Source organism: Balaenoptera borealis, assembly GCF_965194805.1.
Source record: "Balaenoptera borealis genome assembly, chromosome: 16".
Lineage (NCBI taxonomy): Eukaryota > Metazoa > Chordata > Mammalia > Artiodactyla > Balaenopteridae > Balaenoptera > Balaenoptera borealis.
This window is the reverse complement of record NC_138872.1, coordinates 73,580,650-73,608,011: the sequence shown is the minus strand read 5'-3', so window position 1 is coordinate 73,608,011 and position 27,362 is coordinate 73,580,650. Positions and strand designations below refer to the sequence as shown.

At 42.4% G+C, this 27,362-nt stretch overlaps 1 protein-coding gene across 2 annotated transcripts; it reads right to left on the bottom strand.

The window, feature by feature from the left end:
- On the bottom strand, positions 1-27,115 carry NIPSNAP2 (nipsnap homolog 2). 2 transcript variants are annotated; one of them, XM_082358656.1, is made up of 10 exons: positions 26,945-27,110; positions 16,763-16,902; positions 16,635-16,680; positions 13,697-13,791; positions 13,291-13,361; positions 12,219-12,359; positions 11,326-11,357; positions 6,538-6,632; positions 2,319-2,402; positions 1-1,154 (listed from the first exon to the last, which is right to left on the bottom strand). In XM_082358656.1, the coding sequence occupies exons 1-10, from the start codon at positions 27,034-27,036 to the stop codon at positions 1,090-1,092; spliced, it is 861 nt and encodes a 286-aa protein (XP_082214782.1). In that variant the 5' UTR covers positions 27,037-27,110; the 3' UTR covers positions 1-1,089. The 2 variants fall into 2 exon arrangements, with proteins under 2 accessions (XP_082214782.1, XP_082214783.1); XM_082358657.1 differs by lacking the exons at positions 13,291-13,361; positions 16,635-16,680 and having other exon boundaries at positions 26,945-27,115.
- Positions 27,116-27,362: the final 247 nt, after the last annotated feature.

Below are 27,362 nucleotides of genomic sequence, written 5' to 3'. Positions count from 1 at the left end.
TATGTGAAAATTAAGAGGATTTTATTGACTTTTATATGTTCTTGGAGAAAACCATTCGCATGTAAAAGCTTGACATTTGATATGAGAATTTTATTCACACTTTATTTTAACATAAATTCTTTGATCTGGGGGTCAGCCATAATTTTTCATTTCAACAGGACTTTCACATGATTACAGTCACAAAATTGGCACACTATATTAAAAAACTAAATCAGAGCTAGACAAAGTATGCAGCTTTATGCCAATTTAAATCTCAACATGCACCACCCCTCATACATGATCTTGGAAAAATCGTCTGTGAGCTTACTAAAATATTAACCAGAGAATGTCTGAGGTCACAGATGATTGTTTACAAAATAAAACCTCTTTTCCTAGTGCTACTCGTTTTGTTATAGAAAAATATTACAAATAAAAATTAGTGCTATTCAAGGTGTTCATTTCAAAGTCACATATAATACACAGGTTCAAGCCATTTTTTCCTCTCACATAAAGATATCACGATACACAACGTGGAGACTGAATTACCGATCAACCACTTCCAGCTCAGTAATGATACACTGTTTACTATGCTGACATTAAAAATGAGAGTGAAGTAAAACATTTTCAGGTATTGGGTACACTTATAATTTGTTCCTAGTCTGAGACTCAGAAAAATGCTACAGAAACATGACAAAATTTATATTTCTTCCTGATACAAGAAATTTGTCTAAAAATCTGTAATTATAAAACAGATTTGCTTTTTATAAAGAAATGGCTAATTTTTTTCCATGGTTGGATTCTTATTTGGAGATGATTCCAATTTTAATTTGGGCCCTCTTTTCCTGGAGGGTGGGGAGAGGTGGCTGGGTATTATAAGGTATATTCGACAAATACAGGGATGTTTCAGAGGACTACAGAGCACTGTTACAATCAGCCAAACTGTAATAGTTTACTTTCTTGTGATTTTGTAAATTTTAAAGAGGTCTCTTACAAGCTATATACAGCAGTTTACAATTCAGTGTTTCTTTTTCACTTGATATACAGTTCAAATTAATTTATGACAAGTACTTGTCACATAAATTTATGTAGGCACATCGAAATTCTGTAGCTTTACTGGAGGGGTGAAGTCTTCTGTGGGATCATGATTCTGGATTCCATTTCCTGAATAAGTGGGACTGAAAACAAAGATCAAGATTACTGGGCTGGTTCTTTTCTAAACAGACTGCAGTAAATATACATTAACAAATAGGTTGCTAAGAATATTCAGAAGACATGCTGCTTGAAATCAGAATAGAGTACTGGAATATTTAGGACTGATCTCAGGGGAAGAAATACACAAGCTGATGACAGATCAGCTGACATCCTATAAGATGATATTAAAACATTCTGTCGGAAATGTGTTTCATTTGTAGGAAATTAGGAAAGTCCATATTGTGAGAAAAATGGTGCTTTCTCAGAAGGTTCTTTCAACTGAATTAAAATTTATATAACATCAAATAATTTGACTGTATCCTGTATAAAGGAACAAATACACTGTACTTGTAGAACTGTCAGTGCTAAGTAAAACACATCTTTGGGAACTGATGGAAATGTAAGAATAAACAGCAAAGCCACATACAGTTATATGATTTTTTTGAATTAAAAGACAAGATAATAGTTATTTTCCAGAACAAATTACTCTTTGATCTTCCTGGTAGGATATGGGCTTAAATGTACCTGACATGCAACATAGGTGGTACCTGCATTGGTGTCACTGGGTGGTATTCAGCCTGGCTGTTTTCTTCTAAAAATCAAGCAACTAGGATTTCATAGTGTGTGTATATGTGTGTGTGTGTGTGTGTGTGTATGTATGGGTATACATACATGTATAGGTGTACACGTATGTACACATGCATATACATGTACATATGGAAAGTCTAAATACCAAATTAATTTTCAAAATTACTTTTTAATTGCTGTATTAAATTGTAATGCTTTGGGGAATGGACAATTTTGATGAGAAAGGAAAAGCTTAGAAAAAAATTTATTTGTATAATAAATTTTCAGAGAATACAGAAATGTACAAAAAGGGTAATGATGTAAAGTTTACAATACACAAAGATCTGAGAACTGTACCAGAAAACATATATACTTGAAAGAATGAATATTCTCTATTGAAAAAATGTCCTGTAACTGTCAAAGAAAAATATGACTATTTCTCCATTCCCTCAACCTTACAATTCACGATCCTAGAGCAACGTACTATTTTTTTTTTAAAATACATATTAGCTTCAGGGTGAAAGAACATTAAAACAATGAGATGAGAAGAATGAAATGTTTTATGCCTATTAAGATATTACCTGTATAATATACCAGTTCTTCCCAGCCGTGTTTATGCCATGCTGCATTCCGTATATCTTCCCTGGTCTGAAGATCCTTGTAAGCTTAAAATAGCCACACAGAAGAATTAAGACTTAAACCAAACATAATTCCACTAGTACAGTGGGAGACTGGTTCCAGGATCCGCTGTGAATACCAAAATCTGCAGGTGCTCAAATCCCATAGCCGGCCCTCTGTATCCATGGTTCTGTACCCTTGGATTTGACCAACCATGGGTCATATAGTACTGTGTGTATTTACTGAAAAAGATCTGCATATAAGTGGACCCCAGCAGTTCAAACCTTTGTTGAACGTTCAAGGGTCAACTGTGTATCCATGAAGTGTTGATTCTGCTGCACTCCTCGTTTTCTCAAAGAGCCTACAGAGCTTCCTCAACTTATGATGGGGTTACATCCCAATAAACCCATTGTAAGCTGAAAATATTGTAAGTCGAAAATGCATTCAATACACCTAACCTACTGGAATATCCTAGCTTAGCCTAGCTTAGCTTAAACGTGCTCAGAACACTCACATTAGCCTACAGTTGGGCAAAATCATCTGACGCAGAGCCTATTTCATAATAAAGTGTTGAATATCTCATGTAACTGACTGAATACTGCACTAAAAGTAAAAAACAGAATAGTTTTAAGTGTATTGGTTGTTCACCCTCGTGATCGTGCAGCTGACTGGGAGCTGCGGCTGCCACTGCCCAGCATCGCGAGAGAATGTATCGAAAGCCCAGGGAAAGAGTAAAATTCAAAATGTGAAGTACAGTTTCTCCTAAATGTGGATCACTTTTGCACTGTCGTAAAGTTGGAAAATTCTAAGTTGAACCGTCGTAAGTCAGGGACCACCTATACTCTGGGAACTCAGTACTAAGCTGGAATGACTGTGAGCTGGCTATTCTGAGCAAAATTGTCAGGCCCCGTGGGAGACGCAAAACAACCCGCTCTCAAGGCTCACAGTCTAGCGGATTCAAGACGTGCCTTTACAAACCAAGTGAACTTCCTCAATACATGTTAAATCTGTAACCACACACTGTCAGACTACGGATAAGCAATATTAGATTCCATTTTTCTCAGCATTTATAAAGCACTACAGTGATCTGGGTGAGACTGTATTCAAGGCAGTGGAGAACAAAGAGACTCAACAGGGAGAACACAGCTGACCAGGGAGAGCTGCCTGGAAGCTGTGATCGGACCAAGTGGGTCTTCAAGGTTGAAAAGGCCATTTCATCATCGACACGCAGGAACGGGAGGGAAAGGCGCTCCAGGTGGAGGGAAGAGCATGGGCCAAGGGTCAGAGTCCTTGGGGTACAATTCGGATATCTCACCCAGGTGCCTTGGTCTCTGATTCCCAACCCGGGCAAGATCCTTCCAACCAGTGACCAGGGAAATGCCTCCTAGGCATCTGAACACGGTGTCAGTCGTGACTAAGAGATCACCCAGGGCTCCCTCCTCAGTTCTAGTTTCTGTTTTGGGGCTTCCTTCTCCCTATGAGAAGACCTAACCTTGCAGGCCTGGCAATTTGACCATCTAAAGACAAAAGTTCCCTCCACTAGTAATGGAGTATAAATTTATTACATAAAATATTGAAGATGCAGAAAAACAGAAGGAAAACAAAATCTTTTACCTCTCACCACCCGGAGGAAAACAGTTAACATTCATGTGACAGGCAACAATGACCTCACCGGGGTCAGGTGCACACCTAGGGCACCATGTGGTGACCCCTCGCCCCCACCCCCCAGAGGGAACACAGGTTGGAGAGGCCTGTGTTCTTTTACAAATTTTCTTAATTAAAAAAAAAATTGGGGGGGGGGTAAAATATACATAACAAAATTTACTATTTTAACTATTTTTAAATGTGTAGTTCAGTGGCATTAAGTACATTCACATTGTGCCACCATTATCCATTGAACGGTATCTTCCCATTCCCCTCTTCCCCCAACCCGATACACTTTACTCTACATTCTGTTTCTATGAATTTGAACAAACCACATTTTGTTCATCTGTCAATGCACCTTTGGGTTTGGGGAGGCTTTTAAAGATGGGAGGCACTGAGCCCATTCATATACTAAGGGAAGGAGGCCACGGATCGGGTGGTGGAGGAGCCGTGGCTGCAGCGAGGCCTTGAGGAGGTGGGGGAGGGATGGCATCACGTGCGAGGGTAACAGGAAGGGGGGCTGTGCTGGGGGAAGACCTGCTTTGAAGCCAGACTTGCTGACGTCTGAGCCTGGCTCAGCTCCTGAACAGCTGTGGGTTCTGGGTGATTTATTCACCACCCATGAGTCACAGGTATCTCATTTGTGGTGTGTGGCTGTACGGATTAAAGGGAATGGTGCATAAATAACCAACACACTGGAGGTGCTTGATAAATGTTGGTTCTCTTTAAAAAAGATGGAAAAGTGAGGGTAAGTTTTGGGGGCAGACAACTGAGAATTCATCTCTGCACATCTCAAGACTTTTTCCTATAAGTAGGAAGTGAGCAGTGGACATTTGGGACACAGACTCGAGACAAAAAGGAAGGTGGAGAAGGGCAGGGCCTCAGAGCAGACGGGTGCCTGACCTCTGCCTGTGCGCCAAAGCACGTGGGTCCTGACACATCCGTCTCCGCGCTCGCTCACTAGAGGCCACCCTCAGAGGCCCCTCCAGGCTGGGGAAGGGCAGGGGTCTGTCTTTCCAGTTTATATCCTCTGGACAGATCATGCACTAAAAAATAATGATAAAAATGACTTCACTCCCACCTTGAACCCATAAAGGTTAAATTACACTTAGTATAATCAAAAGGCAGGGACACAGAACACATCTTTTAAAGATCTGTTTGCAAATCTACTCCATTTGAAAACTCTGATCCTTAGGAGGTCAAATCTCAGCTGGCTAGAAAACGGCTCCCAGGAACACCACTGCCTCCAACATTCCGGGAGCTGAGGGTTACTGGCGGCCTCTAATCATCTGGTGCAGGTTTCAATCTTTTAAATGCCGGGGAAGCCCAGTGTGTGTGGCTGAGGTGAGCAGCGGCTGGCGGGGGCTTGGAGTGGGGTCTCCCCCCCAGACACGGAGGGTTTCAGGGAAAGGTTCCAGGGGCACAATGTGAAAATGACTTTTCTTGCCTCAACTCACCCATTTAAACCCAGGTCCCTGGCAGGTATCTTACCATTTAGCCCGTCGGCACTATTTGTAGTTTCCTGAGCACTTTTTATAATTTCCCGTGTCTCCATTGCTGTTCCAGCCCCTCCTGCCCACCTCTACCTGTCAGTCCCATCTAGATGCTGAAGTCTAGCTCGTATTCCACCTTTCATTGGTTTTCCCCCATTTCATAGCTTTGTATCCCTTTATATCCCGATATACACTCCTAACGAGGAGGACCCCCACTGGAACTCCCTGCGTCACTCACCGCACACGGCCTGGTGGCCTGTCACTCAGGTTTGCTTTCCCGCTCAGCAGACCTGTCACCCGTCTCTGAGCCTCCTGCTAACCCAGCAGGCACGTGACTCCGCAGCACTTGGTGGACCAAACAGGGCAAACCAACACCTCAGCAAATTCATAAGGTTTGGAAAAAGTCATGCTTTTCATCTCTTTAACTTTAATAACCATTTACAAATGTGCCCAGAATGAACCAAGCTACTGCTGAGACCCGGTTCCTGTTCAGCAGGGAGACAGACACAAACAGCCATGACTGTGACCACACACACAGTATTGGGCTCTGGGGGCTCAGGGGACAGCGACATTCCCTTGGGGACAAAGGGGAACACCTGAGTCAGGCCCTGAAAGACACCAAAGACAGTGCCAAACCAAAGTGGGCGGGGATGGAAAAGGCGAGAGAAGGGCCTCTGGGACAGTGGAGTCAGACCCGAGGCAGGGGGTGGGCGCGCGTGTGGGCACCTCCTCTGCATGGAAAGCGGGACCGTCCCTGAGGGAGCCGGGGGCAGCTCCATCATCTCCCCTCGCCTGGGGCTGCTGCCTCACCTCTCTCGCCCCACTCTCACTTTCACCAGCTCACTGACGTGCCGCACATCTGTGGACCCTTCACTATTGACCTCTTATTCCGCGTAGCCCAGCACCTATGTTCCATCTGGGACATTTGGGTCAGCTGCAGTGTTTAAGGTTCCTGACTTGAGATACGATTTACTGCCTAGGACAAGTTAGTTAGTAATGAACTCTGAAATCACAGGAATACAAAAATGAAGGGAAAAAAACATACCCCAAAGATGATGCACCATATACAGCTGCCCAATCTGGGAGAAGAACCCTCCAACTGCTTCATTACTGTCCTGTCTGAAGCGAATTGCACGAGCCCTATAAGAAAAAAAACAACGTTCAGATATTGAATCAGGTATGTTAAAAAGTATCAGTGAGTTCCCTCCATCCTCAGCGCAAGTGGTTCAGAATGCATTCGAAAGTTATTTTAATGTACATAAGATGTAAATGTACCTTTCTGTAGCTACAGCAGTCATTTTCGTGAAAAGTAGACAGTAATTCATAACTATTAAAATAAAAACAACATGGGACTTCCCTGGTGGTCCAGTAGGTAAGACTCCATGTTCCCAATGCAGGGGGCCCAGGTTCGATCCCTGGTTGGGGAACTAGATCCCTCATGCATGCCACAACTAAGAGTCCACATGCCGCAACTAAGACCCGGCACAGCCAAAATAAATAAATAAATAAAAATGAAAAATAAAAACAACAACGTGAGGATATGTGGTTGCACTGCTGATTCTTAACGTAAAGTCTAGAAAACTGGCAGAGGGTAGGACCTGTCAACTTAAAAAAAGCTGCTTTCCAAGAACACACTGAGAGAAAGTGAGGGAATTCTCGATCCAAGAAGCCCATGGTGCCAGAGGCACTGTACTCCAAGGGAGGCAGGGACCCTGCCTCGAGAACAGGGCTTAAAACAGAGAGGAAGGAAGTGCACCACACCTACAAAGCAGCCGCACACCGTGAGCTCTGAGAAACCCGCAAGCTCTGTGATCTACGGCTGAGGGCGGGTGTCAAATTCTGCAACCCCTTGGACAGCATATGGAAGAACCATGGACGTGAGCTTCCTGGCAGTCCACTGTCACTGCCAACACTGAAGCTGCCTCCTTTTCTGCCCCCTTACCTGAGCAAACCGTTAGGAAAATGAGTACCAAATGGCATTCATTATGTATGCACCATGTGTGGATACACATGTGTCTATGTGTATAACATGAAATTGTGATTAAATTGGTTAAAAATTGGCACTTGCCTTAAACTTTGCTTTTTAAGATTCCCTGCTGCAAAAGGCATCAGCTTTTTAAACACCTTCTTTTGTGTCTGCACCAGTACTTTATTTTTATATTTAGTGATGCACTTGAAATCCTAAACAAGTTTTTAAAATGTATGTTTTCTTAAAGCAGTTTTCTAGAATCAAAGTTGAAAATGAAGGAAGCAGCTTCAAGTGATGTAGGAAGGTCACAGGTAGCGTCTCTCAAGAGACTCCACACCCCAGTTACCCAGTCAATTTATATCAACACTGCCCAGGCTTGGCCTGATGTCTCAGTCATGTTAGGGTCCCAGAGTGGACAGGACTTGGGAAGATGGATTCATTCTAATTCATTTAAAAGAGCTGGAGACTATGAACAAGGATTCAATCCACTAATATCCACAGTGAGAGACAAGATAAGTGAGTCGGCCTGACCAGCACATTCTCTTCTTAGAGGCAAACTTCATAGTAACTGAATTAGAACATCTCAAAGTGGGGTGTGGAATCAGAGCAAGTGCAGCCTGTGGTGGGAGTGAGGAAGCCAGTCTCCTCAAGGTCACTTTGTACATCTTGGCTCTCATTCACCACATGCTCAACTCCACGAAGGTGACCCATGCTTTCAGGTTCTTTAGGGGAAAAGGAGGGATCTCTTGCTATTGCCCCCATGGGCTACCTCCAAGTGATGTTAATTTCTTTAACCTTACATGTAGTGTTAAGTGATCATAATCTTCACAAAAATTACAAATCTGATTCGTAAATTATTGAAATTAAGCAAATCACTTTAATGTGCATTCTAACCCTAAGGGGGAAAACCCTCAGTTTCATTGATAGTGATAAATATTCAGGACTGTTCATTTCATTCTGAATTTTTCTCATTCACTTTCTCAGTAGGCAAAGAAAACATAACTTGCCTTAGCCTGGAAATAATCAGAAGCATGTAGTGAAGAGGAGATCACCACCTTAGTTACCTATGTGCCAAAATATAAATTGAATGCTGAACTGGCTTTATAAATAATTTTTAAAATAACTGAAGAATAACCTCAGTTCCTTCCTTGTGGATTCCACGGTGGGCAAGTCTCAATGAGTAATACGGAAACATAGAACTGGGTGATCCTAGTCTGTGGGCAACTAAATTACTACACTTATAGCATCAACCCTACCCCCCAATTCCTTAATAAAATGATGTCTACAATAATAGGATACAATCAAGTATGTATTTCTTAGTTTTCAAATGAAAAGGAATTCTACCTTGCATTATTTAGCCTTTGATGACCTAAGAAGAAAAGATTCATTAGAAAAAAAGATCCCAGAACTGTTTTTTGGAGGTAGAAGAGATCTTAGAAATTATCTAGCCCAAAGCAAGAAATTTTGTAACTGAAAAAAAGAGAATATATATAAATTGAAAGTAAGTAAAACGTCATGGTTTTCCTTTTCCAAAGTGGCTGTACCATTTTACACTCTCACCAGAAATGTAGAGGTACCAATTCATTGACAACCTCATCAACACGTTATTCTGTCTTTTAAATTATAGCCATCCTAGTGGGTATGAAGTACTATCTCACTGTGGTTTTACTTTGCATTTCCATACTGACTAAGGATGTTGAGCAGCATTTCACATCCTTTTTAGGCATTCACAGAGCTCCTCTGAAGAAATGTCTATTCAAATTCTTTGCCCATTAAATTTTTTTTTTCAAATTTATTTTATGATTTTATTTTTTATTGTGGTAAAAAGCACCTAACATTAAATTTATCTCAATTTTCAACTGTGCAGGCTAGTAGGGCCAAGTCTATTCACATTGTTGTGCAACAGATCGCCAGAACATTTTCATCTTGCAAAATTGAAATAATACCCACTAAACACCAACTCCCCTGCACCTAGCCCCTGGCAACCACCTTTTTATTTTCTGTGTCTATGGTTTTTACTACTTTAGAGACTCTGTATTAGTGGAATCATACAGTATTTGTCCTTTTGTGACTGGCTTATTTTGCTTAGCATAATGTTCTCAAGGTTCACCCTGCATGTGGCAGGATTTCCTTCTTTTTAAAGGCTGCATTAATATTCCATTATATATATATGCCACATTTTTATCCATTCATCTGTTGATGGATATTTGGGTTGCTTCCACTTCTTACCTACTGTGAATAATGCTGTGATGAACATGGTTGTGCAAACATCTCTTTTGAGATGCTGCTTTGAATTCTTTTGAATATATACCCAGAAGTAGGGTTGCTGGGTCAGAGAGTAATGCTATTTTCAATGTTTTGAAGTACCTCTGTACTGTCTTCCATGATGACTGCCCCATTTTATATTCCTACATACAGTACACAAGGGTTCCAATTTCTCTGTATCTTGCCAACACTTGTTATTTTCTGTTCTTTTGATAATGGCCTTCTTAAAGGGTGTAAGATGAATGGAAAATAATTGTGGTTTTGATTTGCATTTATCTTATGATTAGTGATGCTGACCATCTTTTCCTATGTTTTTTGGCTATTTGTGTATCTTTGGAGAACTGTCTATTCAAGTCCTTTGCCCATTTTTTAATTGGGTTATTTATCTTCTCGTGATTGAGTTGTATGATTTCTTCATATATTCAGGATACAAGTCCTTTATCAGATATGTGACTTGCAAAATTTTCTCCCAGTCTGTGACCCGTCTTTTAATTTTTAAAACTGTATCCTTTGAATTACAAAAGCTTTTAATTTTGATGAATTATAATTTACCATTTTTTTTCTTTTGTGCATTGTGATTTTGGTGTTTATGTAAGAACTCTTTGCCTAACCCTAGGTCACGAAGATTTTCTCTTATGTCTTCTTCTGAAAGTGTTGTATTTTAGCTCTTACATCTAGGTCTACAATTCATTTTCAGTTAGTTTTTGTATATAATGTGAGGCAGAGGTCTAAATTCATCTTTTTACAAGGATATCCAGTTGTCTGAGGACCCTGCGATGAAAAGACTATCAGTCCCCAGTGAATTGCTTTGGTACACTTGTCAAAAACCAATTGCTCACATGCGTGAGAATTTATTTCTTGTCTTTCAATTCTATCCCATTGATCTATATGCCTGTCCGTATGCCAGTACCATACTGTCTTGATTACTCTAGCTTTGCAGTCAGTTTTGAAATTGAGAACTGTGAGTCCTGCAACTTTGTTCCTCTTTTTCAAGGTTGTTTTAGCTATTTTGGGTCCCTTGCATTTCTAAAGCCTGCTGGGATTTTGATTGGGATTCTGCTGAATCTATAGATCAGTTTGAAGGAAAATTCATATTTTGCTAAACTAAGAAGAAAAAAAAAAGAAGCAACTGTATCATTGTGGTGCTCTGTTTATGTGACAAAAGCAACATTTCAGAAAAGATAACATCCAAGAAGAATATGAGATAACTTCATGCGACACTGGGGGGTTTTGTTTTTTTTTTTTAAAAAGTCCTTATCTCTTGGAGATATATACTAAAATATTTATAGAGGAAATTTTATGTTGTCTGAGATTTACTTCCAAATACTCTGGGTTGGGGGATTTAGACCTAAGCAAGACTGGCCACGTGTTGATAATTACTGAAGCTAAGTAATGGGTATAGAAGGGAGACCTGTGGTATTATTCTCTCTAGTTTTGTATATGTTTCAAAAATTTCATAATACAAATATGTCAAACAAAACAACAGTCTAGTATCAAATCATGGCACTAACCCCAGATTTTATTTCTAGAAGTAACACTATGGCCTAAAAGAATCTATTTATAAGACTTAACAAACTCATCATTTGGTAAAATACTCACCAGTAATTGCCCCATTCAATCATAGTTCCCGGCTGAAAAGAGATTTGGATTTGGTTTGTTAGTTCTTCTGTGAAGAAATATGGAACTAACAGTATAAAAAACATCAAATGACAAGACTAACTTAAAAATTAACTTTTAATAATGTGAGATCTAACAAATAAAAAAAATGTAACAAAATAGTATTATTCACTGTGTTCATACCTATCCCATAGTGGAAGTAATATTCTGTGGCTTCATCTAAGAAGACAACATACACACAAAGTGAGAGTTAATTAAGTCATCCAATTATAGTTATGAAAACTATAGTTAGGCCCACGATGATTAAATTGTTGGTACCTATTCAGACTTTATTGTGAAATTTTTAAATAATTCAATTTAAGTAAACCTAACAAGGACATCACTTGTTTTTTTCCCAGTATAATACTGAGTATTAGACCACAAGATCTACTGATACTTTTTCACTTTAACTATGTTGCCACCTGGGCCTTTCTTTTTAGTGGTCACCTAAGTAGGGAAATATCTAGAAAGTCGTACAAAGTTTATTCCCCTTTTGTCTTACAGTGCTGTATAATGTATTCAATAGTCACATGCTTATTAGTTGCTCTAGTTCAATGACAACAGATGCTATATAATGTAGCTGGTCCTGCATGTTAGGTCTTTCCTCTTACGTGTAAGGCTATAAAAAACAAATGAGCTTAGCAAAGAGAAAGAAGGAGAAAGAAGGAAGGTTTAAAAAAAGGAAACAAGAGGAGAAGAACTGGACAGGGGAGAAAACGAGCCAAACACACATCACAGAACATTCGCTCAGTGTCTGCTGCCCACTCAGCATCAGGGGTGCGTGTCCTTCTGCACAGAAGAACAAGGGGACAGTTAACTCCTATTTCAGTACTTACTCGGAGCTGGTAAGATCTGAGTTCATATATATTCGGTCCTGACCGTGGGACAGGCTCATTCCAGAAACTGAACTCCAATAGCAGCTGATTCTTCCTCGAGAGAAGCATGTTGCTTCTCGCCTTACGGAATTCCGCAAATTCCTTTGAGTGAACAAAGGTGCTCATGAAATCTTCTCATATTTATATTATAAATATGAGAAGATTTATATATAAACCCACTTTAGCAACATTTATGTTCCTCCCACAATAGAATACTATTATAAATAGGGTAGAGTTGGCCTGAGACAGTCCCAGTTTACATCTTGTTGAACCAGCATAATGACTATTAGTATTCCCTTTCACTCTCAAAAGTGTCCAAGTTTAGATATCAAACTACATAGTCATCCTAATTATATAAATGACAAAGTAAACAAATTTAATTTCCTACGATTTTAGGTTCTTCTAACAGTGTTTGACAGCATATTGAGACAGGTGACATGGAAACCTCAAAACATCAGATAATCAAAAAGCCATTTACATTGGGAATTCCCTGGCAGTCCAGTGGTTAGGACTCCGTGCTTTCACTGCTGAGGGCGTGGGTTCAATCCCTGATCGGGAACTAAGATCCCACAAGGCTCGCAGCAAGGCAAAAAAAAAAAAAAAAAAAGTCATTTATATATGGGCAGGGAGTCTACACAAAAGGTTTTCTTTCCTAATAATGTATGGCTGGTAGAATATTCTCCATTAACACACACCTATTCGTGAAGGGAGGGGGAGGATAGCAAAGTCGGCTCAAGATGAAGAAAATGTGGTTGTAAGTTCCTGAAGCAGATATGTGTTAGGTAACCCACACTGACTTACCGGTTTCAAAGTTCCAGCTTATCAAGGTACAACTGACTTTTACAATAAGAACTATTATTTTAATAGTATTACAACTGGTTACTCTATGTTTAAATACAACCTCAAGAGTCCAAATAATAAAATTTTTACTACAGAAAACTAACAGTTTACTAACAAAAACGATGACAGAAAAGAGTCATTTAATTCTGTACTAACATCTACTGTATCATTAGTCTTTTTCAAAAATCATTACCTGATTTTCTTTGAGTTTATTCATGACCTCCGTGAGGACTGGATAACCTCCTTCATACCTCCAGAGGTGAACTGAAATATATTTTAAACGATAACATACATTTAGAGTTTCATGATACTCTTACCTTGAAAATATTCTAGATACGCATGGTGTTAACACAGTACAAAACTGTAATGTGTGTTGGCTCAAGTTACACCATAAAGTTTCAATGATAGATTCAAACATGAAAAACAATCAAAAAGGAGTTTTTGCAGTGATTTACTGGAGAAACTACTTTAACCATAAAACTAGACTGAGACTTGGAAAGCTTTGCTTATAAAAACAAGCATTATGTTAAAAATCATTTAAGTAATGACAGTAAAGGCTTAAGGAACAAGTGTTTATTCCAAAGACTTCTGCTTCCTACCAGCTTGATCCTGCTCGCCATACCACGTGTTCCAAGTCCCCACCAAAGTACAAGGGTAATGTTTATCTTCATGAATCTTTGGCAACACCTCTTGACTTAAAGAGAAGAAAGAGCAACACTAATTAAACAACCACCAAAATGACACCAGGTGGACAACACATGATCAGTAACAGGAAAAGGTCATCTACTCTGTGTTCTGACAACTGACCTCAGAATACGTTTATGATAAAAAGATGTGCAGAATTAGCCTTTTGGCTGAATTCTGTTGTGCTCTCATGTCCCACTTATCAGAAGCTTAGGTGACTGATACCCCAGCTATCTACAACAGTGGTAAGTAACTCAAGTATATTGATAAAAATGATAAAGAAGAGCCAAAGGTCCAAAAATTCCAGGAACTATGAGTCTATTATTTGCTGTTTCAGAGAAAAAAAAAAAAAAGAAGTATATACTTAGGAATGGTGATGTGTATGAAAGCTAACTTTTGCTGGTTCCAAAGATAGGAAGGATGAGAGAAATGGGAATAGTAGAAAAAGAACGCGGGAGAAGAAAGAAAGGGAAGAAGGTCATGTGGAGGATGGGGTAGATGACAGGAGCGGCCCAGGAGGCACAGGAAGCAGTGGCAGAGAACGAGTGGGCTTTAAGGAAGACGACGGAGCCGGGACACAACACAGTCTGGAAGCAACCCCGACCCCAACAATCCTGAAGGGCGTCAAAGGGGCAGCAGAATCCAAACGAAAGAGACGACATGAGGCATAAATTAGTTTCTACTTAATTCAACCAGCTGAGGGGATTTGAAAGGTATCGCACCTAATCCCATGCTGGACACACGGCCCAGTTTGTCGCTATTGATCGCGCATGGTCCTGGCAGTGCATTAATTTAACAGAGGTGTCAGAGCCTGGTTCCACGGAAACCTTCCCACATTACAGATCCTAATGGACAGGGAAAGGCAAAGGGAAGAGGCATAACTGCATCATACCAAGAGAAAAGCTAAAACTTGTACTCTTTTTGAATAGAAAAATTACGATGAAAAAGTGCCATATAGATCCAACAATGGATGCAAAAAGATATCAAGGGTCAGAAATGGAAACTGTTCTGATTATCTGCTGACGTCAAGTGATATTAAGCCAGTGATCACCACCCGAAGTCGGAGCGCTAGGACTGGGTGGATGTGACTAGTTGACAGAGAAAAGCTCTGAATGCTCTTATGTCTAACTGAAAACTCAAATGTCTTTAAGACCCAGTACAATGACCAAACCATGTAATTTTTTGAAGGGTAGCATTTACTTTTAAAATTAAGATCAGATATTAAATGTATCTGATGTATGACCCATGAATGTTCAGAAATCACACGGGATTGATGGAAATCAGGGGTGGAGAAAGACAGATTATGTCAGGGAAATGGAATTGGGTTTTCTTTTTGCCACATGACATGAGCAGGAAGTAAACAACCCAGCACTGGAGCTACTGTGGCAGATGGAAGCCTGCACAGATGACCCAGGTGAATGGGGGCTGTAAGGTAGGTAGCACTTGTACCCAGAACTTGATGAGTTGGGAAGAACCTCATTATCTGGGCCCCTAAAAACCAGGCTGGAAACAGGGAGCTGCTGAAAGTTTCAGAGAAAAGAAAAACAAACATGATGAAGGAGAAAACAGAACTCAAGCAGATCAATTTGACAAACTTTTGGGTAATGGACTGCAGGGTGGGGTGAAGGTACAGGTGCAGCTTCAAGCCCAGGAAGGCAGTCAGAAAGGGCTACTTGGAAATGGGCCTCAACAGGCCTGGAGAGGGAAACAAGCAAAGAGAAGCAAAATACACATCACATGAAGAATGCACAGCCTGCAGTGACTGGCTAATCACATAAAACTAAGGAAAGAGTCAAATAAAACCATGGTGAGTGTCACACATGGAGAAACTGGAAGAGCAGGGTAATTCTACACATTGAGTTTGAAGTGAGAACATGAATAGATAGCCAGGAATCTGAGACAGGAGATGAAGTGAAAAAAAAAAACAGGACAGGAAAGATAATCCAGGGAAACATCAGCATACAGAAAAATTTCATTTTATGAGAAGAGAATTAGAAAAAAAGCATTTGTTTTGTTTTTAGGGCACTTCTAAAATAAAGAGAACTGTGCTGAGGTGAGCAAGAAACTCAACACTAATGTTACATTTCACAAACCACCTCCAAAAATAAAACAACAAAAGATGTGTTGCTTCTGAAAGTTATGCTGATTCTGGTAACAAAATCATTTGCTTTCTCATGAAAGCAGCAGATATGAAAGGTTAAAAAAAAGCTTTTAAATTATATTTGTGGACAACTGATCATTAAAATGCTATTTCTGTTAGAACTAATGCACTTAATTCTCTTTGGTCTTAAAGTTTACAAATTCTATAAGAATATATGGGTTTCATGTCATATGAGAATCTGCTGAAGGGACTTGAATCCTGGCGGATGGAAGACCTGGGAAGAAATGGCAGCTCTACTGAAATCCACACAGGGCTCTCACGTGGCAGTATTACTTAGGAGTAAAACTGGACACAGTGGAGGTCCCAGGGGTGTGAATTCTAACTCCTAACACTCAGAGCTGTCCAGAAATGGAGCGTATGAAATGTATTTAAGCATAGCGTCAGGAAGGGCTACAGAAAGGACTCAAGCACTGGATGAGCAGCTGGGCTAGACCGCCTTGCAAGGTCCCTTCCAACCTGAAGAGTCTAGTAACATTCCAAAGTCTGAAAGCCTATGTGAGGAGTTAGCTGAAAGAGCGCTTAAAATCAAAACACCCTTGGTAATGCCCAACAGAGCTCAACTTAAGAGCCTCTCAACGTTCAGCTTTAAGAAGAGGCATGAAAGATCTCGCTCTGCTATCAAGGGTTAGCGCAACTGACAAATATTAGAATCATTATTGTCCCCCAAGTAACGGAGCGTCTGGTATACACACCAAATTCTGTTGTATGCTTCTAGGCATTCCGGTTTAACATTGTGAACTGAAACAAAAGAAAATTCAACGATAAACTTATGAACAAAGGGGAAAAAGTCAACTATGAAGATAGCAAACCTATGACTCACACTGTAATTTGTACAGACTGCTTGTTTCCTTTTTGGCTAGGAGATTAGAGTGAGCATCTTTCCTTGGATCAACTTTCCGGACAAATAAGGATTTTAACCAGCTGTCCTCTCGAGGTCTGTTATTGGAAAACGCCAATTTCCTATGGAATAACAAATGCAAAAATTTGAGTTTAATCAGAGGTACGAAGATCTCAGGGTCTTTAGGTTGTGTCGTGTGGTACACTGTTTTCATAAATTCATCAATCCATTCAGCAAACACTCCTTGAGCACACTGTCTAGGCACTGTTCTAGAACCTGGGATACCACATGTCCACTTTCCATGCCACCAGCGTGCACTCTGAACGCAGGAGCAAACTGTGAGAGAAGTAACTTCGGCACTCCTAGGCGAGTTCTCACATGTATCTCTGTGAGTTCCACCAGGTGTTCTTCCTTCCTCCAAGGAAATTTTCAACATAGAAAAAACATACAAGGAAACCTAGAATAGTCAAATTCACAGAGAAAGAAAGTAGAATGGTGGTTGCCAGGGGCAGAGGGGAGGGGAGAATGCCGAGTTACTACTTAATGGGTACAGAGTTTCAGTTGGGGAAGATGAAAAGGTTCTGGAGAGGGATGGTGGTGATGGTTGTACAACAAAACAATGTGAACGTACTTAACACCACTGAACTGTACACTTAAAAATGGCAAATTTTATGTTATATGTACTTTACCGCAACAAAAAAATGTGAAAAGGAATATACAGGGAAAGTGAAATGAATTCTTTTGTTAAAAAAACTTTTACCCCTAAACTAAATTAACCTTAGAATCAAGATTTTTAACTCACAAAAACCTAAGAATACAGACTTCATTAACATATAAATAATTTGCTTATTTTCATCTTATAACTGAACTCCTATTATCCACGCTGTCAGAAAGTGAGGATAGATTTGACTTAAGTAACAAACTACACTTTACCCGTGAAATTTTAAGTGCATGTTTAATTCCCATATGCTTGCTGGTAGGATCACAAATTTGTGTGACCTCCCTAGAGGGCAGTGTGACATTATCTATAGCAAAATTAAAACTGCGTAGGCCTTTCGGCCTAAGAGTTGCACTTGTAGTATGTCCCATGGGCAGCTATATTTAGACAAGTGCACACAGCTGGATGCGTGCAAGCATTCCTTACTACCTTGTTTCCAGTTTGTTCCTGGTACAGGCAATTTGGAACCCATTAATGGGGACTGGTCAAATAAATCAAGGTAGAGCCAAAATCAGAATAGAATGCAATCAATACAAGGAATGAGGTAGATCTACACGCACTGATATGTCGGTATCGCTGAGATGAGTTACATGGAAAAGTAGGCCCAGAACAGTACCACAAATACACACACAAAGTGAACTGCTAATAGTGAGGACACCTGGGGACTGTAGTGGGCTTGGGATGGGAGGAGAGAGTTTTCCTTTTCGTTGTATAACCTTCTGGACTCTTTGAGAATTTTCCATATACATATATTATTTTTATACCTAAAATTAGCTAAAATATCTAAAGTGTGGGCTTCCCTGGTGGCGCAGTGGTTGAGAGTCTGCCTGCTAATGCAGGGGACACGGGTTCGAGCCCTGGTCTGGGAAGATCCCACATGCCGCGGAGTGGCTGGGCCCGTGAGCCACAATTACTGCGCCTGCGCGTCTGGAGCCTGTGCTCCGCAACGGGAGAGGCCGCGATAGTGAGAGGCCCGCGCACCGCGATGAAGAGTGGCCCCCGCTTGCCGCAACTGGAGAAAGCCCTCACACAGAAACGAAGACCCAACACAGCCATAAATAATAAATAAATAAAAATTAAAAAAAAAAATCTAAAGTGCATGTTTAGAAACTCCTTTATGGGTAAGGTATATAGGTATATATAACCTGAGAACAAGATTTTAAAAACTAAAGCCTGGCTGAGACTCACCCTCTTCCTAACTTCACACAACCATAATCAAATGACAAATCGCGTCCCTTCCTCTTCTCCACTTTAATTCATGCACAGTAAAATTACTCTTTTTTGGACATACAGTTCTGTGAGTTTTGACAAATGCATAAAGCCATGTAACCACCACCACAGTAAGATAGGGAACAGTTCCTTCACTCCCTAAAACTCCTCCTTTTGTAATCAACCCTTCTCCCAACTCCTAGCAACCACTGATCTGTTCTATGTCTCTGTAGTCTCCCAACTCCTAGCAACCACTGATCTGTTCTATGTCTCTATAGTTTGCCTTTTGCAGAATGTCTCATATATGGAATCATACAGAATGTAGTCGTTTGAGACTGTGCCCATTCTTTCTGCACGATCGCCTTTATGCGGATGACCATCCTCTCTGGCCAGGGCTATCACGGCATACTCTTTATTGTTTTGATCTTTAATTCATGTACACATAAATGATCTTTTCTGCCCTTTGCTAGATCATGCCAAGGGCAGTAACGTGCTGGGATTCCAAATGACCAATACAAACACTCAGATCTTATCCAGTGCTTCAAAACAAGGTCTGGCTACTGACAGGCCAGTGTGAGCCTTTTCTGGGGGGATCTCTTGGAAACACTAGATGATTTCCTACAGACCATTTTCAATCTGCTTAGCAGACCTGTTTAAGGGCACAGATACCATAAAGCAAATATAAGAGGAAAAGAGAGAGTGACCCCAGGTGTTAAGGAAGGGGAGTTTAAACAAGAGGCAAGAAAAACTTGCATGACATGCAAATTCCCTAATGTCTCACGAGATGAACGTGTGGATTCCACATTAATACAAATTCCTATTCTTATTCAACTATGGTGCTTTAGAAAAAACAGAACTCTACATTTCACGGGTTACACTGGCAGCCTTTTTCTTTTTTTGCTTAAAAAAAATCGACTTGCTGCTTTAATGAACAAACATTACAGAACACTTTTCACTCCATATGACTGTTTTAAATTTAAAAACCAATTCATAGGATATTATCACAAATAGCTAGAAACCAGATGAAAAAATTTTTTTTGACTGATGGAGCTTACAAATATATAAACAAAATATACAAATATAAAATTAACAATAAAATGTTTTCTATAAATAGTTATCAAGAAACAGAAAAGCATTTTTTCAAATCTTTTAAGATTAAAAAGCAGCAAGCTCATGTTAAATAAGCAAAATAACAAGTTAATACCAGTACATGCAATTTTTCTTATTAGTGCATATGACAAAAATATATAGTCCTAAGTGGCATTTGTAAAAAGAAGTTGGAAATTCTTCCATTTTGCTTTTATTATATGTTAAAATGCCTTAGAATTGAGAAAAGTGTTAATGGTGGTATCCCTGAAGGAAGGATGGAGAGTTAAAATAGAGGAGAAACACATCTTTCCCCATATAATATCTGTATTGACTATGTTTTTTATTTTATTCTTGTATATTTTTAAGTACATGTTTAACCCCTAGTAAATATGCTTAAAGCACTTAGGACAGCACCTGATTAATGGTGAGATTTAAAAATTGTTTTTAAAACTACTTTAAAAAAACTTTTTAAATTAAAAGAAATTATATATAAAAACTATTAGCTCTTTAGCAGAAACCAAAATCATACGGTATTCGTCTCTGTTTTCAATTCACTCTTCTTTTTTTTTTTTCTTTCCAAATTTATTTATTTATTTATTTTTGGCTGCATTCGGTCTTTGTTGCTGCACGCAGGCTTTCTCTAGTTGTGGTGAGTGGAGGCTACTCTTCGTTGTGGTGCGCGGGCTTCTCATTGCAGCGGCTTCTCTTGTTGCAGAGCACGGGCTCTAGGCACGCAGGCTTCAGAGCACAGGCTCAGTAGTTGTGGCGCACGGGCTTATTTGCTCCGCGGCATGTGGGATCTTCCCAAACCAGGCCTCGAACCCGTGTCCCCTGCATTGGCAGGTGGATTCTTAACCACTGCGCCACCAGGGAAGTCCCCACTCTTTGATTATATAAATAAACTAATTCTGAAGAAGGCAATTCTCCAAATGAATCATGGTAAAATTTACTTCAATAAAAATGAAAACATTTTTGTCAATTCGTTTAAAGTATTTCATTTTATTTTTTTTGGCTGTGCCACGTGGCTTGTGGGATGTTAGTTTCCTGACCAGGGATTGAACCCCAGGCCCTCGCCAGTGAAAGTACCAAGTCCTAACCATTGGACCACCAGGGAATTCCCATGTTTAAAGTATTTTAAACACACCATGTTTTGGGATATTTGCTTAAATAATATCATGAAGCGAAATGGCAAGCATATAAAATTAGTGATATGCAAAGTAGAAAGTTTTAAGATTTTTTTTAACAGGACTTTGTATAGTTTTTTTTTTTTTTAGGAATAACAATTATGAACAACTAGGAAAGGGGTACAATGGAAGTTTCTAAAAATATCAGCACTAAGGAATTTCATTAAGAAGTACTCACCAAAGCAACCACTACTAATAGTTCTTAATGAATCCTTCCAGAAGTGCATAGACAAGCATATATACCATGTGCACTCATATTGATATTTAATTCCTATGGCATTTAATACTTTATAAAATAAGAGAGCATAATAAAGAATTATTGACAGACTAAATCTGGAAGGGAAAAAAATTCCAAAGTAATTCTTCCCTTCCTCCTTAGAACTTAAGGGGATTACAAGCTAATAAGCACATACTTCCTGTTAGGCACTGGACTAGGCAGTTTGTTCCTGTCTTCTCATTTAATCCCCAGAACAATCTAGCAAAGTAGGTATTATTGCATTTTAAGGACTGGCTCACAGAGGTTATTACACAACCTGAGCTAAGAAGCAGCAAGATAAAAATATGAACCCAGATCTAACTGTAAAGTTCAAAATATTTTCACTAATAAGGGATGCCTCCTCCACACAAACCTCCCCAAGTGAGCATTCGTTCCAGATTTTAATACCAAAGGGATTTACTTTAGGATGGGTAAGATGAGGTAAGGGATATGACAACACTTTGTAAGCTAAAGATTAACCTAAGAAGTAGTCAACATCACGGGACACACACAAGAACCTGAGTGCTGCTTCCTTGTCAAAGTTGGGTAGCAACTGTCTTGACAAATGGAAACCAGTGTGGCGCAGCATAGCCCCAGCTGACTGTCGAGCTCTGAAATCTTTCAGCTGGCAGGTGACCAAAACGGCCTCACGTGCCCAGCCCATCTCAGTGTCCAAGCTGAATCACGGAAAGGGGTAGAAGCAGCCATGCCAACAGCTGTCAGGGTGATAAGACCTGGGCTGGGCCAGGGTGCTTTACCAAGAGTGACAAACACCGCAATCAGCTGTCTTTATAACATCATTTATGTGTTGGGTGGCACTTTACAGAGGGTGAGGTAGGGGGCAGCACATCCTACAAAACACTAGATTCTAAATAGAATAAGCATTATGTGCCTGGCTCAATGGATACAAAGATGAACAGATGCCTAGCGTGCCCACTGTCATGGGAAAAACCTATCAGTAAACAGCCAGAGCGGTCACAGGCACTGTGGGAACTTGAGGGAATGAACCATCTGGGCCTCGGCCTGCAAGGAGCGAGAGGGACTCCAGTGGAGACATTCTAGCTCTGTCTTGGAGGACAAGCAAAACAGGGGACAAAGCCAGTGATAATCCCAGTCAAAGGGAACAACGTGTCCTGTGGGTGTCCTGGGGCATGGAGTCGTGAAGCTGTGTGGCATGTTTCTGGAACAGCAAAGCGTTCAGGAAGGCAAGAGAACAGGGTGTGACAGGACAGTGGGAGGAACAATGGGAGGGCAAGCGGGCCAGGGGGGCTGGGCTCCCGTGCACCAAGCCTATCAGCTGGACCTTATCCTGTAGACGGGGCAATGCTAGCAAGTTTTCAGAAAAGATTCAGGTGTAAAAAGCAGCCCGGCAGTGGTGTGGCGGGTGGACTAAGCAAGAAAGGCAGGGAGCGTGGCTCCTGGGCTCCTGGCCGGCTGTCCAGCCCAGCAGTACCGGCACACCGAAGGCATCTGATACTCACTGGATGGACCAAAGGATGGTCCTGGGTTAAGATGATGGCAGGAGGGATGAAGGGGATGGATTACATTCAAAAGATACTCCTAAGGTGAAGAGGAGAAGACACGGGTCCTGATTAGGTGTGGAAGATGGTGTTTTGGTTTAGTCGGGGCAAATTACAGAAGGGAAATACATTTAACACAGAGACCACAGGATGAGGCAAGGGGCTTTGGTCGTCTGATCACCAAATATGCACGGACTGTGCCCTGCACGTGCCAGGCACTGGGCCAGGCTGAGGCTACAAAGAGGAATAAGCCTGGCCCTGACTTCACAGAGCTCGGTTTGCTGGTGGAAGCAGACGGACAAACGTGATCACAGCCCAGGGGAAGAAGGGCCCCTCCGTGGAGACACAGGTGGTGGGCGTGGTGGGCTGGGGCAGAGGGAGTGGGGTCTAGGTCAGCCTGAGGGAGACGTGGACCAGCCCTCTGAAGAGGCACCTGTTGAGCTGAGGACCCGGAAGATGAGGAGCAGTTTGTCAGGTTGCTGACCACGGGAGGAAGGACTTTCTCGGAAGCAGAACTCTAGCTGCCAAAGCCAGGGGAATGTGAATACAGCAGAGGGGAGGGGGAGGGGCAGAGGCCGAAGGGCCCGACCCGAAGAAGAGTCTTGCCTTAAAGCAGGAGCCATGGGCCTCCCCTCCCCCGCCCCGCCGCCAAGCCCAGTAAATCTGTCTTCGCCACTGCTGCTAGAGAGCGGTTCCCCAACCTTTCATTTTGAAAAACTTCAGACACAGGGATGAAAGAACAGTATAACGAAGACCGCTATGCCCTGTATCTAGATAAAAAATGAACATTTTATAATTTTTACTGTTTATATATATTTCACTTTTTCATTTTTACCAAACCATACGAAACCAGAGTGCAGACATCATGATACACCATCGCTAAATACTTCAGCACACATCTCCTAAGATCAAGGACAAACCACGTCACTAATGATAAATATCACATCTAACGAAAATAATAATTCTATAATACCTAATACCCACTCCATCTTAAAATGTCCCCAATTGTCTCTAAAATGTTTTTTATAGATTTTTTTCTTGGTGGACGTGGGGTGGAAAGGAAGAGGGATTAGGATCCAGTCAGGGTTCATGTCAGAGATCTTTCTAGTAGGAAAATGTCCTGCTCATTTGTTCTGGGGAATTCTCTAGCTGTTCCCCTCACCAATGGCTTCAAGTCTACACTCTTGATAGGAATCCAGCCGAGTGGTGATGCAGAGGCACAGTCAAGACATGTTGGAGGCAGAACTAACAGATCTGGCAACTGACTAGATGGGCGGGAGCAGGAGGGGAAGGGCTTGGGGAAGACCTGGTTTCTGGCCTGGACCACTAAATGGAAGATGCTCCATGGCTGGGGAGAGAGAACCCAGGAGGAGCAAGCAGGCTTTGCAGGAGGAAGATGAGTTAAATTCTGGGTACATGGTCGTTTCCGGCACCTGGGGGACACTGGTGCAGTGCTCAGTAAACAGCTGAGCAGAGGGCCTGGCACTGAGCAGAGCGAAGATATGCTTGGCAAATCAGCCTCCCGGGAACGCGTCCTCCGTCCCTCTAGAACCACTCTTCCAATGTCACTCACAACACCCCTGTCGGTAAGTGCGGTTTTCTTCCGTCATTTTGACCTTCTGGCAGCATCTGGCACAGCTGAACCACTCCCTCGTTGAAATACCGCCCCCGGGCACTGACCCATAATGACCTCACAGCTGCCCCTTCCAGCTCCCTTGCTGCCTCTCCTTCCTATATCCAGCCTGTAAATATCCATACAGCCCAGGGCCTGCTTCTCAGCTCTTTCTCTATCCACACTCCTCAAGCAAATCTCATCCATTCCTATAGTTTAAAAAAGCATTTTATTATGAAAAATTTCAATCAAATACAATATAGTATACTGAAACCCATAGATCTATTAACATTTTGCATTCCTATATGCTGACAACTCTCAAATGCTGTCCAGACATCTCCTTGGAGAAGTCATATAGATCCAATAAGCCAACTGCCTACTGGGTCTTTCTATTCGAGTAGCTCACAGCCATCTCCAATTTCACCGGGTTCAAAACTGCCCTGGATCCGCCCCCTCCCCACCCTGCACCTGTTCCTCCTTCTCTGAATGACTAACAAGCACCCTGTGTGCCTTATTCACTGATGCTTCCCAACAGCACCTGGCACGTGGTGGGCACTCTCACCTTTGGAACAAACGAGTCTCGGTAAATGGCACCAGCATCTGCCTCGTTGGCCATCATCCTGACTGTCCCCTTTTCAAAGTCAGGCTGATCTTTTAAAAACGTAGATCAGATCATGTCACACTAAAGTGTATACCTTTAAACGTCTTCCATGGCTCTCAGAGTAAAATCCAAGCTCTCTCAATGGCTTGTAAGGCCTGGAATTATCGGGCCCCTGCTCCTCGCCACCTGTTCTCCGTCTTCCCTTTACTCCTGCTCCTAGATTTTTCTCGGGTTTCCCAGCATGCCTGACTCCTCCCATTCACGGCTTTCATGCCCACTGACCCTTCAGGTCTCAGCTTAATGCCACCTTCTCGGAGAGGCCTTCCATGACCTCATGCAGGGAGGTTCCCTGATTCTCCCATGCCACCTACCTCAATCTGTAAGTCTACGTGGGATTTCACCTCTGCCATGGCTTCCTGGGGAGAGTGACCATGGCTATTATGCTCAGGTCCACAGAGTTTCAACGACATCATATACATTCAATATCTGATAGAATCAATGAGTAGCTGGGTCCAGACTGAGTCCTAAAGAACACCTACGGTTAAAGCAGACTAGAGCCCAGGAAGGAGTGAGTAGTCAGAAAGGACAGGGGACTTTGTATAGAGACAAGGACGCCAGTGTCAAGAGCATTTGGCCCCAGCAGGAAGTGGGGGTACCGGGCACACCTGGCTCCAAATCTCCAGTTTACTAGCTTCAAGTGACCTTGGGCACTTTAGGGGAATGCCTTCAGTCTCAGCTGTCTTTTGTGAAAAGAAGAAAATATCAATTTCGTAGGCTTTTATCATCCTTGTGAAAAAATAAAGCAACAGTAGATACTTAATAACAGAATAAAAATAAAAGGAGGGTGATTTGTTAACCAACTTGGAAACATAAATATCAAATTTTGAAACACAAGTTGAGCATGAGTCCTAGGAAGGGCACTGGGCCTCAAGCCTCACAAACTTGGGTTCAAATGCCTTTTCCAGCCATGTGTCTCAAGCCCTTTAGGTTCCTTCTCATCTCTAAAATGCAGATCCTATTACTTACTTCTTAAGAGTGCTACTAGGATTACATTAAATAAGCCGTATCAGTAAAAAGCTGGGCCGTATTAAGAGTTTAACAAACAGGTAGCTCCCTCCCGCTTCCATTTTTAAGCGCCAACTGTATTTTCTATAGGCTCACTATTTAATTAAACACAAACAAAAAGAGAAAATTTAAGTTACCCAACGTAAAGAAACCGAAGAAGTAAATCGACATGTAAGTTGGTATGAGATTTGGTTTTTCGATTTGGAAAATGGGACATGGCTATTTCAGGGATGGATTCTGAAAACCGAATATTTAATCCAATGAGGTTAGAAAAAAAGTTTAAACATGAAGCCAACGTCCCCTTAGTGCTGATAACTGTACATACTTTTTGATTCGTTATCTACTTTTAAATGCAAGTCAACGACTGTTCTTAGGGCTGATGACACCTCTTCACTACTCCCCCGACCTCCACTTGAGGGCTCACCGGGGACGAGGCGGTATTTTATTTCTTCCTCACAACAACCCAGGAGGTGAGGGTTATCTCTACTGCCGTTTGCGGAATCAAGCACTGAGGCTTTGCGCGGGCGAACAGTGTTCTCAGGCGGCTGCGACTTCAAGGCCTGCGGCCTCAGGCATGCGCCCGCCGCCCGGGCACCGCTCCGGGTCGCGCCGGGTCAGGGTCCCGCAGGCCGGGCAGGCTCGGCGCGCGGACGTGGCTTCGGCGCCGACCGTCGTTCCCACCGTGACCTTGAGCCCGGCCGGCCCGGCAGGCAGGCACTCCGACCCCGCCGAGGCTCCGACTCGCCCAGCCGCGCCGACCGAGGCCTCGGTCCCGCCGCCCCGCAGTCCGGGAGGCCCTGCCCAGTGGGAGCGCGGCCGGGCCGGGGCGTACACTCGTGCCGGGGACCCGTGCCCTCCGCCCCGCGGCGGCCCCTCCCCGGCCGCTCCCGGAAAGGGCGGCGCTGCTCACCAGAGCCTGGGCTGGAGGCTGCAGGGGCCGACCCGCCGCAGAAAGCTGCCGGCCGAGGCCGCTCCGCCGGCGCGCAGCACCCGCGCCGCCATCTTGCTCCAGCGCCTCAGCTCCCACCGCCCGGACAGCCGCTGACGCCGCCGCCGCGACCCCTCCCCCGGCCGGGCCAGCCGAGGCGGGGGCGGGGCAGGGCGGGGCAGGGCGGGGCGGGCGCGCTACCGCTGCAGTGCGGGGCGCGGCCGCCAGGGGGAGCGGGGCCTGCGGCGGTCGCGTCCGCAGTGCGTCCCGGCGCCGAGGTCCCGCAGCTGCGAGCCGCGAGAAAGGGAAGCTGGAGAAGAACCTATTTTGAGACTTTAAGCTCCAGCGGAAGGAGCTCGGTGCGTAGCACAGGGTACGCCAAAGGAACAAGGGCAAGGCT

What these genes read in the sequence shown, in the direction of transcription:
- NIPSNAP2 (XM_082358656.1), bottom strand. Translation starts at nt 27,036, where the DNA reads ATGGCGGCGCGGGTGCTGCGCGCCGGCGGAGCGGCCTCGGCCGGCAGC. An exon ending in TCAGATCTTACCAGCTCCGA is followed by an intron (nt 11,358 to 12,218) that starts GTAAGTACTGAA and finishes ATCTCTTTTCAG; the next exon opens with CCGGGAACTATGATTGAATG. An exon ending in AGAACTGGTATATTATACAG is followed by an intron (nt 1,155 to 2,318) that starts GTAATATCTTAA and finishes CTTTGTTTTCAG; the next exon opens with TCCCACTTATTCAGGAAATG.